The 15,174-nt window shown below is 38.4% G+C and overlaps 1 protein-coding gene across 9 annotated transcripts in view; it reads left to right on the top strand.

Moving 5' to 3' along the window:
• RNF111 (ring finger protein 111) overlaps positions 1–15,174 on the top strand; it is a 52,176-nt gene that overhangs the window by 18,267 nt on the left and 18,735 nt on the right. For 8 of the 9 annotated variants that reach the window (XM_042875678.1, XM_042875681.1, XM_042875680.1 and 5 more), the window contains exons 3-5: positions 6,973–7,099; positions 10,498–10,661; positions 12,350–12,547. In XM_042875678.1, the coding sequence (XP_042731612.1) occupies positions 6,973–7,099; positions 10,498–10,661; positions 12,350–12,547 (489 nt within the window). The remainder of the gene's footprint in view (positions 1–6,972; positions 7,100–10,497; positions 10,662–12,349; positions 12,548–15,174) is intronic. The other variant, XM_042875682.1, reaches the window with a different exon arrangement.

Genomic DNA, 15,174 nt, shown 5'->3' with positions numbered 1-15,174 from the left:
CTGGGAAAACAGATATGTGACATCCCCGTATAATGGGCAAGTATGATGTTACTTCTTATCTATAAAAGATGTTGCTAAGCAGTGCCATTGTAGCCTGTTAATGGTAGGGACAGTTCACCCCAGCACATGAAACAACCTTCATGATGCATCTGCTGAAATCATAGAACACCTTCAAATACTCAGAACTTTTGCTGAGCATGAAGCCTGCAGCATATATGTAAAAGCACTAGAGGAGATACTTAGAAAAGGAGGAAAATAATAATCAGCAAAGAAGAATACAATTTAATGGATCTAGTAATACTTAAACGTTTCATAAACCATCATTGCACTATTGTGGTCTCCTTACTAGCAATTTGTATTAAGGATATGTCAGAATACTTGTTTGCTTCAAATATTGAGGTCTCTTAGGGAAAACGTTTTGAGTATTGCAAGGAATTAAAGTAACACTTCTCTTGCAACAAATAATAAGTCAGTGCTTGTAGCTAACGGAATTTGTGGTTACTTTTTGAACATGATATGAATGGAGGTGTGGGGTTTTTTGTTTGTTCTAACAAAACTGTTTATAAAAGTCTTTATAAAATTAAAAAACGAACACCAAACACTTCACAGAGCTTCTCCTCCCTTTTCTGTTGTAAATTTTCAGCTATTCTGGTGGAACTTCTGTACTACAGGAGTGTGAGGGGACTGAAGAAGTGCCAAATCAGGACACTTGGGAACAGATGATACAGTTTTACCAACTACTTGCCACAAAAGGCACTGTCCTCATTAAAGTAAAGATGGCCACAGGAAGTTTTCTCAGGAGAGAGAGAGGTTGGCTGGGGACGTGGATGATGTGAAAACAACTCTGTATAGGTTAATGATATGGCTACAGTTGAAATTGCAGTGCTTTCAGGGGTATATATTCAAATTTGTAAGTTGATAGTAATAAAAAAACAGAGCTTACAGATAAGATAACTGCAAGCAGCAACATTTTTGTTGTGGAATGGCTGTTCTGGTTCTGTGTTTTGTTCAGGTAGCCCAGAAGCTTGTCTCTGGCCCTTGGAGGACATGTGTAAACGTCTAGAGAGAAAATCCTCTGACTTTCCATATCAAGGGTGGCAGAATTTCAACTTGGTACTGGAATTGGATCTCTGTAATATTGCAGTAAAACTTCAGCTTGGATATAAAAAGGCTGTGGGTGACACTTAGAGGCAGCCAGTCTTTCAGGGAAGTCTCAAAAAAGCAGAACTGGGAGCAGGTGTTGAGCTTTACATGATTCAGCTGGCAGTAAATCTGACCCACAAGAAATGTTGTTGTTGTTTTTGTTTGGTTTTTTTTTTTTTAAAAAAGGTAGGATTTTACATTGTCATAAATTGTTGGCCTAACAGGGTTTAAAATTCCTTCAAGTCTGGCACATTACTCGGTGCTATTGAATAGCTAGTGCTAGACAAGCCTTGTTTCTTTCCTTAGAATGTAATGCTGATGAGAAGCTGCTCCAGTTTTTGTTCAAAGCTGATTGGAGCAAGCTGAGCCTGAATCCACTAATATACTTACTGTATGTCTTCCAAGAATATTGAATATAAACATCTGGTGCTTTAAAAGCCAGAGGCTGGTGAAAATGCTAATCTGAATGTGAAATGCTGCTTGTTTATTTAAACAGGTTTCTATTAACAGTTGAAGATAAACATGCATGAAATGGAAGTGATCTGCCTGTTGTTAATGATTTTTTTAGTTACTTAATCCCTCCTGAAAATAAAAGCTCTCCTCTTCCCCCGGTAACTGATACAGCTCATAATTGAGAGCTTTTATCTCAATAGTGAGCAGGGAAGTGGAAGCCATACCCTTTCTGATGTGTCCCTTAGTAGAAAAGGGCTTGGGAGGAGCTGAGTAGCGTATGGCTGCTGCAGCTTTTTGTGCTGAAAGCAACTGTTGGAGTTGCTTTGCTGTATTGCTGCTGATAGGAACAAGACCTATGTGTATGATTTAAAAATAGTAGGTAGAGTTTCAGATGACCCCTATCAGCATAGCTTATGGTTGGATGAGATCCCCTAAGTTCTGGTTGTTTAACATCTTTTCCACCAGAGTACTACACAGTTTGTATGTTCTTGAAAATTTCTCCTGTCTTGCACAGCTCGTGGAAAAATATATTCCAAGTAACCTCAGGTAGTGCTCCTTAACACTAGTAGGATATTCTTTTGTCAATTTCAAGCTCAGTTACTGACCTTGTAGTAACCTTGAATTCACCATCACAAGCTGCTGTAGAAGCAGTATCAGCAAATTCAGAAAGGCATTAAGACACTTTAACTCGCAGCTGTCCATGAAGAATGAAGAGGCAAAGATGAGCTTTCTGATCTCTGTACTGCTGTGGCTGTTGGGTGATGTAAGAGACTTCCTTCACAGGATTGTAGCCTGGGTTTTTGGCTCTCATGGCTTGGTTTTGCCTGTTGCAGCTGAACATGAGCCTCAGTGTGGGTGTTGGTCTGATCCATTGAAAGCCTGGAACTCAAAATAAGATGTCACTGGGAGTGGACGTCTTGTTTGAAATGTTTTTTTCATTTACGCTTGGTCAAGCTGTCTCATTGGGAACTGGATGTTGTAAAACTGCTTCACTGTTTTACATGTAATATTTCATCTAGTTAAACCCAGTGTTAATTGCAAAGTACCCTCTAGGAAGGACACTAGTTGGCCTACCATAAATTTGGATGTTGGAGTAGTAGTACTTGTGTCCTCTGTGGGATATTGGTGTTAATTGATGATTGATTAATATGCAGATCATGTCATGGTCCACTGAAGGTAAGTAACAGTGCTGTGTATAACACAGCTTCACCTCTTGCCTATCACTTCTGGGTTACTGAAGTATTTAAAACAAAAATTTGCTTCCCAGAACTTGCTTGTGGTCTGTCAGCAGCTCTTAGCAGATACCATTTTGAAATCTTACAGTTTTCTGGGGAGAAGATATGCTCGTTTAACGATCTAAATAATGGACAACAAAGTAGTATGCTATTTGAGTTATTTTCAGGTTAATAAATTAATCTGACAGGTTTGCTGTCTTTGATGTAGGTTGGGGGTGGCTAGATTGGAGGTTGTTTTGCTTGTTAAGGGATTATTATCATTTTTAGCCTGTTCAAATTAGGGTCATATACAAAACCTAATTACTAACTACTGTTAGTGAGTCTGAGTTTGGAGGTATCTGCAAAACTTACAAACTGAAAGTTGGTGTTTTGCATGTGCTGTGAAATAAAATTTGTGGATTTGGGTAGAGAAAAAAAAAAAGAATAGAAAATAATAAAATTCTTCCTGTGGTTGTCAATAGAATTTTTGGGTTTAACTAACTCATTCAAAATGAATGAATCTTTTAGTGGTAGCCCAAAGGCTAATTTAGTCACTACAGGTAGAGTATAATTTGCTTGCTATGCCTTCTGATTCAGGAGGTGGCAGAGAGGAGTATCATATACCTGCAGGAGGGTAATTTTGTTTGCTGTATAACCATGGGTATTATGTTGAGAGTAGTTAGAAAAAACTCTTAAATCTGGATAACTACTTTTCTACCATTGGTCTAGTCTCTTCTCTTTGAAGGGAGAATAACATGCAGTAGGATAGCATTAGCCCAGTAACACTTGTTGGACGGATTTAGCTGCCTCTTACAGGGTCGAGCATTGAGATGATGCATTGATGAGTAAGGTATTAATATTTATACTTAAAATAAGGTCAAGTTTCCTCAGTCCAGACTGAAAATGACTGGTCAGTGACTGTTTTATTCATTAAAACAAATAGTATGTACCTCATCACAGTGGAATATATAAAAACATCCTGTGCAGTGAAATGCAAGGTCAAAAGTAATACTTAGAAAGATATGCAAGGATCTTGTCATCCAGTACATTCCTGTTATGTTTCTCCCTTGGCTGTTGGTATGTCTTGTAAATTATGCAGTGAATAAAAACTAGGATTTATTGAAATGTCAGATTCTGTTGGTTTTATGCACTACCAGCATAAAAATGTTAATTGGAGCTACTTTTATAAACCTAGGCTTAAAAACTTAAGTTTACTTTATAGGTGTATATACTCAAAGCATACTCCTATGGAGGTTCCTTAGGTATGTTCAGGTATTTACTACTGCAGTGTAGCCATGGCTTTACCAGGTACCTGCTAAGAGTGTGTGGTAAACATCTGGCACATCTGAGTGCCTCAAAATTCTCTTGAGCAAGTATTTTTAGAAACCATATAGCAAAAGCTCTGACAATCCATTTGTTTTATTTCTGCATGTCAGTCATCTCACTGAAGGAGGTTTCCTTTGCCTTTGTGGGGTGATGAGCTCAAAATTTAAGTTGGCTAACAAGCTGCTCGGTTTGGTCAGGCTCACCTTCAGAAGCCAACTCAACTTGTGAAGTTACTTTACGTCAATTTACAAACAGCATGGATTTGCTAGGATTAGGGTCTGTGTATTTCAACCCAGCAGCCTTGAGATTTCAGTGCCTTTGGCAGAACTCTTACTTGCATCTCTCAGGTAAGTTACAGAACTACTTCCTGAGGATTATAAACATTACACCTGTGTTGCTTGTTTACCTGCAGTGTTGCTGACTTTTAATAATTATTGTTCAGAGGAAAGTGATTGGTTTACGTTGTCTGATTATTTTTTTTGCATGCTGTTCTTCCAGAAACAGATATGTTTTTAAAATATGCAGACTTCAAACACATGTGCTTGGTATGCTTCTAGTAGACCTTGCACAAACGATCCTCTTACTTAAAATGAGTCACAAAATCATAAGTGATCATAACTTACATTGGTTGTTTTTATGCTAGGAATATAATCTTAGAAATATTTGTAAGACATTTATTATAGTTTAGAGACTTCTATCAGTCTCTATTTGGAAGAAATTGGATATTATTGATTTACGGTTTGGTCTTGCTGAAAGCCCTCTGTGGGATGAAAACCTGGTCACTTTGTGCTTCTGACTTCTGATAATGCTGCTAAAAGGCACAGGGTAGGAAATGTAGAAGGCTGAGATCCAGCTCAGCTGGGGATGTTTATAGCAACCTTGCCTGTTTTACTGAAGACCCAATTAGTAATTTTGGAGTTTTTAGAACTGTTCAGCCAATAACCATCCTGATGTTCTCTGACTAATTTGCAGTCAGTAAAATGACACCACAGCTAAAGATTTACTTTAAAAGGAGCATGTAAAATCAATTCTTAAGCCACAAAGGTGAGCATCTAAATTGCACAGATACCAGCTGAGGGCTTTGCTTTCACAAGAAGCTTGCCTCAGAGGTGAGGTAGGGCTATGCACTGGATTTACATGGTATTCAATGCTTCCAAGAGGTGCTGTTTACAGAAATAATGAGATCACACTTGGGTTGAAATCTTTGTGCTTTTTTTCACCTGTCATAATTTTAAGTAATTGTTGAGTCTGAGGACATTCAGACTCCCAAAATTCTTACAAATTTACTTACAAGTGTGTGTTAGGCCCAGAGCAGCTGCCCGGCTGGCTGGTTTTATCTGAGAAGTCACTAGAACAGATCTGTGTTAGGAAGTTGTGTGTTAGAAATGACAGGCAAATGTTTACTTACCTCTGAATGTGTTGAAGACTGACTGCAGTTTTTTCATATTGAGAAAACGGCTCCTCTTTTTTCAATTTTAGCATGTGACTATTTTGTAGACACTGTATTAGTAATGTCAGTTTTTGCCACAGTTGTCATGCAAGTTCTGAGAACTGATTTTGTTGCATACTACTTCTGATCATGACATTTTGGTGAATACCAGTTTTTGGAAGCATGACTTTTTCCATCTGCAGGCACCGTCTCTCTGGGGTGAGTATCTCCAGTAACAAAAGAAGACTGTTGGAAAATCTGAAATGCAATTTCATGTTGGTTTTTTTGTTGTTGTTTTTTTTTCCAAAACCAAGAAGCCTTAGAGCTTGAGGGTGGGAGTAGAGCCCTGCCCACCACCCCAGACCTTTGTTAGTCTCTCCTGTTACATTAACAAGGATGTAGCTTAGCGGATGTGAAGCTCTTCTACAGCAGTGCATCCTTCTACTAGGCCAGGAAGCGGTTGCTTACTGCAGATGAAAAAAGGAGCATATGCCTTGTCATAGGGTAAAGCAGCTGGAACAGTGTGTACAGACTAGGTGGAGACCTAGTTGTTCAAGCAATTTTCTTAAGGAAATTGGCAGCCCTCAAAAGAGATCTGCCAGATTGGTAGACTTTTGCTATTTCTAAGCTAACTAGCTCATTTTGCTCAGTGATATTGCTGTAGTGAATAAATCCATAGCCTAATTTAAGTGTTTTAGGTAGCTCAAACTTGTCACTGCCAATATTGTAGCTGTAGAGACGTTTCCATGTCTCGTCATTAGGCTGGAACTTCAGCCACTCTTCCAGAAATGGTTTCCTATCAGAACTTCTTTCAGAATTGATTTTGTGGGTTGCTTTATTGCTGCTAATGGTTCCATTTTAACTTTGTCTGGTATAAGACTGTGAATGTCAGTGAAAATGTAGATTTAAAGATGCTTGTAAGACCACTATTTGTGATCTTCATTTTGCTTTGGAAAGAATGTTTATTAGTCAGTGCATTGCTTTTTGTTTTTTCTACTGTCTAACCTTGAGATTGGAATGCCTATGAGCAAGGAAGAAATAAAGCTATTAAAGATAAAAAACCACTCCTGCTTTGCTAGCCTGAAAGTTTTTGTATTTATATTAAATGTCTGAATTCACTGTGTTACAGCTAATAAAACTCACCAGAATTGCTTGTAGTACACAGTAGAACGTTAATTTACATAGCTGTATTATTTCCTCTCTTTATATCTTCGGTCTTTTTATTTTCACTTCACTATTTAAAATATAATTGCTACCTCTATTAGTTAGGTCACATATATGACAGTTGCACTTGAAATTTTGACATACTGTATGAAATTCTACGTTTTAAGTCTAGCAGAAAAAAACCTGGTTTTTCATGACAGCTCATGAGATGAAGTATGCAAACTTTTCTTATTTTCTCATCAGGAAGTATTGATGAAGATGTTGTGGTGATTGAAGCATCTTCCACACCCCAGGTCACTGCTAATGAAGAAATAAATGTTACCTCAACAGATAGTGAAGTGGAGATTGTTACCGTTGGTGAGAGCTACAGGTGGGACTTGCCTCTTTTACGTTAATGCAGTTACGCTGAAGTCAGTGTTTGTCACAAGGGGAGAGCCTATGTCATTAAAAGTCCATAAGGTAGTGTTCCAGAAATTCTCATCAGCTGATACACTTTGTATTTGTGGTTCAAAAAGGAAAACATGCAAAAACTCACAGCTTTACCAAAGTTTGACAGTAAGACTGGGAGGGACTTGGGGAGGTAGCTGTGCTTAGTGTGACCGAGAATTGGAGTTCTGGGGAAGTTGAGCTCTTTAGTGAGATCACAGGCCAATTGGCTTAGGAAAGCATCCTGCTTCTATGAAGCCACTGCTGCTCATATTCTTTCATGTTTTTCCATGCCCCGGTGGAAGTTTTGTTCCATGTTTGTCAGATTCTATAGAATCCAATGGAGGAGTTCTTTGGAGTGGAAGACTTGAAACTGTAGCGTATATGGGACAGTTGGGGATGCATGCCAATAAAATACACAGGTTTATTTGTGAACATGAAGGCAAAATTGTAGAATATGAAGAATGACTATACATTTTTGAGAAATGGCAAAGGTAATAATAGGCAGTACAGTATAAAAACATTCCTTGTTTTTCACCAGATTGTGATTTAATTAATGTAACCTAAAATTCAAAAAACAGATGGGTTTTCCTGCAAAAATCACTTCTGATGGAATAAATTGCATTTCTAACAAGCCAATTTCATGGTTAAATCGGGTGTGCGCACAATGCGAATTCATGAAAAATATCAACAGTTGAAACAGATGTTTTTATTTTTTAAACTCATGAAAAAAAAAGATGTACATCTTGTTGCTTCTGTATCAGAGAAGAAATGGGGAGAGGGGAGAGAAATCAACATTTTTAAAATGCGTTTCTTCAACACCACGTTTCTTGGTGGTGCAAAATCACTCTTTTCAGCAGAAAGCAAAAGCTGCAGAATGAGCAGGTGCAGCATCAGGAAATTGTTGGAAATGTGTTTCTAGGAGTCACTTTCCCACATGAGTGTTGAGAAAAATCATTAAAGCCTGTGGAAATGTGTATGCTTGGAATAACTTGAGTTAAGCCACGTTAATTTACTGGCATCTTATAACTCTGTGAAGCTTTGTAGGGTTAAAAATAATTGCATATTAAACTAATTGTGCTTATAGAACATAAGTTCAAACCTTATCAGAGATGTATAAAGCACTTCTGGAAGATTCCCCCTTTCCACCATTAATAAGATATTTTTCTTTAAGAGCTACAAGAAACTTACGAAAATTACTTGCTTCTTCACTTACCTTTTGTAACCATACCACCAAAACAGCAGCAGTATCCCTCCTGTCAATTTTACTGATGTGTTGGTGTCAATGTTAATTTCAACACGGAGGAGACCCAACCTAAGATGACTTTAAATTTTAGTCTGTTCAGATGGCTAGACCTTGTAACTTGCAGACTTCTCTTATTATTGTTACTATTTGAAGATCGTAATGGAATGGTCAAATAAAGTTTGAGCCTATTAAGCAAACCCTTTACCTCAGGCTCCTGGACTTCCCTGTGGAAACTTTCAGCTGAAGGTGTCGTGAGAAGATTAAAGAAATTGTTTTGTGTTGGAGAATGTCCTGATTCTATGTGATTTAAAAAAAAAAAAAAAAGTAGTACAGCAAGAGAAAAAATCTGGGAGGTTTTCTATGGTAAAGAAGAGTCTTAAGTTCAAATCTTCATCTCAAAATTTCTAGAAATGTCTCTTTTATGCTGTGAATGTGAAGTAGTTCTTATGCAGATTTTTTTGTGGTTCAAGCACATCTGTTTTGCCAGCCCACAATATAAGGACCAAAGGCAGCTATTGGAGGTCTTAATAGTAGTTCAGTATAAAATTGTAAATGCTGTAAGCAAACTGAACATTATGGTTACTATTTTAAAAATTCAGAATAATGTGCAGAGCAAAGTAAATGGTTTCCTTTGTTCTCATCTATTTTTTTTATAGATGAGAAAATTTTCTCTATTTTAGAGAAAGTATAAGTGCATTCTTGGGTGAAAACCATCCTTTTCTGATGCTCTGTAGTGCTACTGGCTCTTTTCTGTGAAACCTAAGGGTCAGTTTTATACCTGCTCGTTATTTGCATTGAATCATCTAGAACTAAAACTTTTTCAAAAAATGAGTGGCAGTATATGTGCTTTTAACAGAAGAATTTGCAGAATGCGAACTAATGTAAAAGATTAGATTTGAAAAAGTATATGTAATTTCTGGAGTAAATTGTAAAGCACTTGGGGGTAAATTTCATTCTGGAATGTCAGTATGATACACCAAATGTGCATACGAGTCTATTTAGACTACCTCTGAATGCAAACCTTAAGAAAATGTGCTTGCGCGCAATTGAAATGTAAGCCAGTTGAGACTGCAGCAAGCATAGTTTGTGCACTACTGGAAAATACCCTGCTCTCCTTTGTCAGTGAAGTGAAAGGAATACAGGCAGAGTAGAAATGTTGACTGAACTCCATGGTGATTTGTGCAGTGAGTTTTGTTTGTTTTTAGCAAAGTCATTCCTTTTTCTTCGCTGCTGAATTACTGAAGTTTGAGTATGTTGTTTTTCCAAATTGGAAAATGGAGCTATTTGGTGCACATAGGAGAGTCAGTGGTAAATATCATATAGTAAAATATCCTTTTCTTAATTAAAGGTAGTAATCTCTTAGCTTAAACTTCAAAATATCATTGATTTGAGCATTCAGATTTATATGACTAATTTCAGTAGAACCAGGTGCTGTTACCCTACAGGAAAAAAAAAATCACCCATTTCCTCAGGAATGGTATAGGCATAGGATTTCCTTTTCTCAAGCTGCATTTCACTTGAGCTTTGTTAAATGTTACACAAAGCTGTGTTTATTCTTGGAGGGGACAAGGGAAGTAATATTCACAAGATAAATGTCCAAAGCAATCTCTGGACATCAGTTCAAAAGTTCAGAAATGATCCTCTGAAAACGCTGCCACAAATTAATACTCAGAAGAAGTTAATATTTACAGGTTTTTGTAATTTTTACTTTTCTGTCATCGTTTGTAGATCTGCTGTTTCAGGCTGCATAGGAGTAGTGTAGAATTCAGCGAATCTTAGATTTCTCTCACAGAGCTGTAGCATGAGGTATAGTTACTGCATGACTGATCCTGTAGGGTTTCACAGTGGTTTGGTTTATTAAAGTAAATGACCAGTACTGAGTTCATAGGACTACGTTAGATACTTTCCATTAAGTTAACTGGTAAAGCCTGAAATAATGTTTCTAAATACCCTGCCACACAGATGTGTATTTCAGCATAACCAAAATGCTTTTTTGCTACTAAAAAAAGAAAAACAAACTTCTGAAACAGTGAGGAGAAAAAATAATAAGAAATGTAAGATTTGGGTCAGTACTTAAGGCATTATGTGTTTTTAAGGTCTCGTTCAACACTTGGACACTCAAGATCACAGTGGGGACAGAGCTCTAGTACTCATGCTGCACGGCCTCAAGAACAGCGGAACCGCAGCAGGATTTCCACAGTCATACAGCCACTGAGACAGAATGCAGCAGAGGTTGTGGACCTTACAGTGGATGAAGATGGTAAGCCACACTGGTCTCAGAAGTCTCTTAATTTTTTAGGAGCAGGATGATCAGTGTAAGGAGTAGAATTGTATCAACTCTAATGTACCACTCAGTGGAAAAACTATTCTATACAAACAGATCTCCCAGCCTGTTAGAAAATCTTACAACTTTACTTTCAATATTAAAAGTTTAGCCATTCCAGTGATCTATTAGATCTAACTTTTCTTGCAGAAACTGCATTGGGTGTGTCTGAGAGGTTACTCCCCAGACAGAAATTGCAGAACAGATGGAACTACTACGTTAAAAATACACACCTCAGTGCAACATCATAAAAACTAGTGCTGCTAAGTGCTTCTGTGTAATAGCAGTTCATAAAGAACTGAACTCGTAAAGCATGCTAGGTTTCTGAAACTGTAACTTTCTGTGGTCTCCTACCATTAATATCCAATAAGTTTGGCATTCAAACATAATGATGATGAAAATGATCAATTTCCAGGCATTGTCAAAAGTTGTGGAAGAAGTCTGAATCTGATGTGATGTTGGTGGTGATCGATTAGAAGGGATTATGTGTTAAGTTTTAAAAGAAATTTTCTGTTCTGACAGTTCCCTCTCTGAGTGTGTCAGAAGCTAGTATCTTACAACACATTCTTCAAGAATGTCTTGATTTTAGTCGTGTTTTGATTAGTTGTGTGATTGCAGAATCTCTTTCTGAAAGTTGAACATCTGATCCCTCGTTGTGTGATTGCTTATCAATGTTAAGCTACATGTATCCTGGGGAAAGAAAAGCAACAGTGAAACAGAATTTGTGTTACATTTTTCTAAAAATATTTTCTTTAAATGAAATCAGCATGTTGGAATGGTTCATTAAACTCTAGATAACAGATGATTTATGAAAGAGTTGTTTTTTCCATTCCTTACTGAGTTGCTAATATACTTATTAGATCTAGGTCTTGAATGAGTCATATTTTATTTCAAGACTTTGTGTAAGAGAAGAACTTGAAACGTCTTAATGCCCTTTTATTGTATTCATGCAGATGTTTTTACTAGAAAAAAAAAATGATCATCTTTCTATGGCATCTTCTATTCCTCAGCATGTTGTTACTCTGTCAGCAGTGAGAAATTTCAAATATAGTCAAAAGCAAATTTTTGTAAACTAAATTTGAATTACACCACCAAATATCTTTTTTTTTTTAAATTTAGCCTGTTCACAGATGTGAGGTAGAGACCAAAATTTACCAAGTAGTGTATTTTCCCTCATCCTGTAAAATATATTGACTCTGCTTAATGTGTATTGAGACTAGAAACCAAGTTTAACTTCCTGAGGCCTGCAATGCTATGCATCTAGAATGTCTGAAGCTTGTAAGGCAGTTCAGCTAGTTTAGATGTTTTATGACCTTGCTTAGTTATCCAAAAGCTTTCCTGTGCTTTGTAGGCATTGAAGAATGGTAAGAAATCATAGAATAACTTAATCATAGAATAGTTTGCCTGTTATTTATGAAAGACTTCAGCAAATACGTGAGCAAATGTTCACACACAAGTAAAACAACTTTTCTATTTTATACTCATTTTTGTATTCTGACTTTCTCAGCATCTGGCAAAACTAACATGTATTGTAAGAATAATTTTGAACGTACAAATATCAATTTAAAAAATCTTAACAACTTTTAAAGTTTACAGAACATGAAAACTTTTTTTTCCTCTGCCAGAGCCAACAGTTGTGCCAACCACATCAGCTAGAGTGGAGCCCCAGGTCGTGAGTTCTGCTTCCAGTAACAGTTCTAGTACGTCTACCTCAGAGCAGGCCTCTGATGCAGCTCCAAACGTCTCCACCAGCCAGCCCTCTGCAGCACCAGAAACAACTTCTAGTCTTCCCAATAGCAGCACTGCTGGTACTTCAGCTGGAGGTACAGAAGAAAAGAGCTTTCTAAACTGGTTTATTACCTGCCAGTACAAGGGCAGTAGAGGAGGCTAAACAGATAACAGTGAAGAATTAAGAGTGACTGTGAAAAGCAGAGAGGAAAAGAATCTGGAAAAGATCATTGATTTCACAGAATGTCTGGGATTGGAAGGGAACTTGAAAGATCATCTAGTCTAGTCCTGCTGCCAGAGCAGGAACACCTAGATTGGGTCACACAGGAATGCATCCAAGCAGGTTTTGAATGTCTCCAGAGGAGGAGGGCAGCCCATTCCAGTGTTATGTTTCCCTCACTGTGAAGAAGTTTTTTTCTCATATTTATGTGGAGCCTCTTATATTTCACTTTGCACACATTGCCCCTTGTCCTGTCATTGGATGTCACTGAGAAGAGCCTGGCTCCATCCTCTTGATACACACCCTTTACATATTTATAAAAAGAAATGAGGTCACCCCTCAGTCTCCTCCAAACCAGGGAGACCCAGCTCCCTCAGCCTTTCCTCCTTAGGGAGATCCTGTATTCCCTTAATCCTCTTTGTGGGCGCTGGACTCTCTCAAGCAATTCCTTGTTCTTCTTGAACTGAGGGGCCTGGAACTGGATGCAGTGTTCCAGATGTGGTCTAACCAGGGCAGTGTAGAGAGGGAGGAGAATCTCTTGACCTACTGATCAGATTCTAATGCACCCCAGGATGCCATTGGGCTTCTTGGCCACAAGAGTGCAGTACTGGCTCATGGTCATCCTGCTCTCCACCAGGACCCCCCCAGATCGCTTTCCTTTATGCTGCTCTCCAACAGGTCAGTCCCCAACCTATACTGGTACCTGCAGTTGTTCTTGCCCAGATGCAAGACTCTACACTTTGCTCTTGTTTATGTTTCATTAAATTTCTCCCCACCCAACTCTCTAGCCTGCCTAGATAGATCTTGCTGGGTGGTGGCACAGCCTTCTGGCATGTCAGCAAACTTGCTGATAGTGCACTCTATTCTCTCATCCAAGTTGCTGATGAATATATTGAATATATTGTCTCAGTACCAGCTCTTAAGGGACTTCATTAGATACAGGCCTCCAACTAGACTCCATCCCATTGACCACAACGTTCTGGCTTCTTCAGTCAGTTCACAGTCTACCTCACTACCCAGTTGTCCAGACCACGCTTTCTCAGTTTAGCTCCAAGGATGCTCTGGGAGATGGTGTCAGATGCTTTACTAAGATCAAGATGGACCACATTCACTGCTTTACAATCATTTATCTATCTGATTATCTTCATAAAAGGCTATCAGGTTGGTTAAGCATGACTTCCCCTTGGTGAGGCCATTCTGACTGCCCCCAATGACCCTCTTATACCTGATATACCTTGTTCCAGCACCTTTCCAGGGATGGAGGTGATGCTGACCAGTCTATAGTTACATGGGTCCTCCTTCTCACCCTTTTTGAAGACTGGAGTGGCATTTACTTTCCTCTAGTCCTCACAACTTACCAAACACAACGGAGAATGGCTTAGCAATGACTTCCACCCTCGCACCCATGAGTGCAGCTCGTCAGGACCCAGGGATTTATGGATGTCCAGATTGCTTAATTGATCCTTAACACCAGTCCTCATCAACTGAGGCAAACTCTTCCTTGATCCTGACTTCCTCCGTGTCCTGAGGCGTATGCGGCTCCTCAGGGCAGCCTCCAGCAGTACAGACAGATACAAAGAAGGCATTTAATAACTCTCCTTCTCTGTATCTTCTGTCACCAGGGCACCCGCTTCATTCATCAGTGGGCCTGTATTGTCTCTAGCATTAGTTTTATCTGCAAGGTATTTAAAGAAGCTCTTTCTGTTGTCCTTGGCCACTCTTGCAAGGTTTAAATCTAAGGAGGCCTTAGCTTTCCTATTTGCCTCCCTGCATCCTCTGAAAACAATCTCATATTCCTCCTAGGTGGCCAGCCTCTCCTTCCATGATCTGTAGACTCTTCCACTTGAGTTTGCCCAGCAGTTCCTTGTTAACCATGCAGGTCTCCTGGCTCCCTTCCTTGGCAAAGAGAAATAACATTGTGCAGGAGCATTCTGCTCTCACTCATTGAGATGGCTCAATTATATCTGAACAACAGTAAAGTTCTTTCTGAGGAGGCAGAATATAGTTCACTGGGGATGGAATCTTCCATTACAGTGTGTTGTAGAGTTTTTAAAAATGTGCACTGCAAGGAGGTGAAAGATCCATTTAGATTCCTTGAACCTGTAGATGAAAGCATGTCTGTATAAATAAACATAAATAAATAAATATAGAAACTGGCATATAAAAGAGTTGATTTTGTGGGTGGTACTTAAAACATTATTGAGACATGGCTACTCTTCCCTCCAAGTCAGGTGATGTGCAAAAAAAGCTAAGCTGATTATATTTACATAGGAATTTGATATCACTGGATCAAAATAGATCTGTTCACACCAGCCACAGAGATGATCTTTCCTCCTTTCCCCACTGATAACACATCTTAAATTATTGGAATAATAAGGCAAGTGTCACTTTACTTCCGCTACTCATTCCCATGAATATGTCTACCTGAACTATTAATTTTTGGTTCATTTGGCAAGCATAGTAAAATCTTTTTTTTTCCTCTTTATTCCAGTTTGTTTTTTG

This window comes from Lagopus leucura, unplaced genomic scaffold (assembly GCF_019238085.1).
Source record: "Lagopus leucura isolate 7727_CA_CO unplaced genomic scaffold, USGS_WTPT01 Super-Scaffold_100015, whole genome shotgun sequence".
Taxonomy (NCBI): domain Eukaryota; kingdom Metazoa; phylum Chordata; class Aves; order Galliformes; family Phasianidae; genus Lagopus; species Lagopus leucura.
The sequence above is the reverse complement of the archived record's forward strand: the minus strand, read 5'-3'. Positions and strand labels throughout refer to the sequence as shown.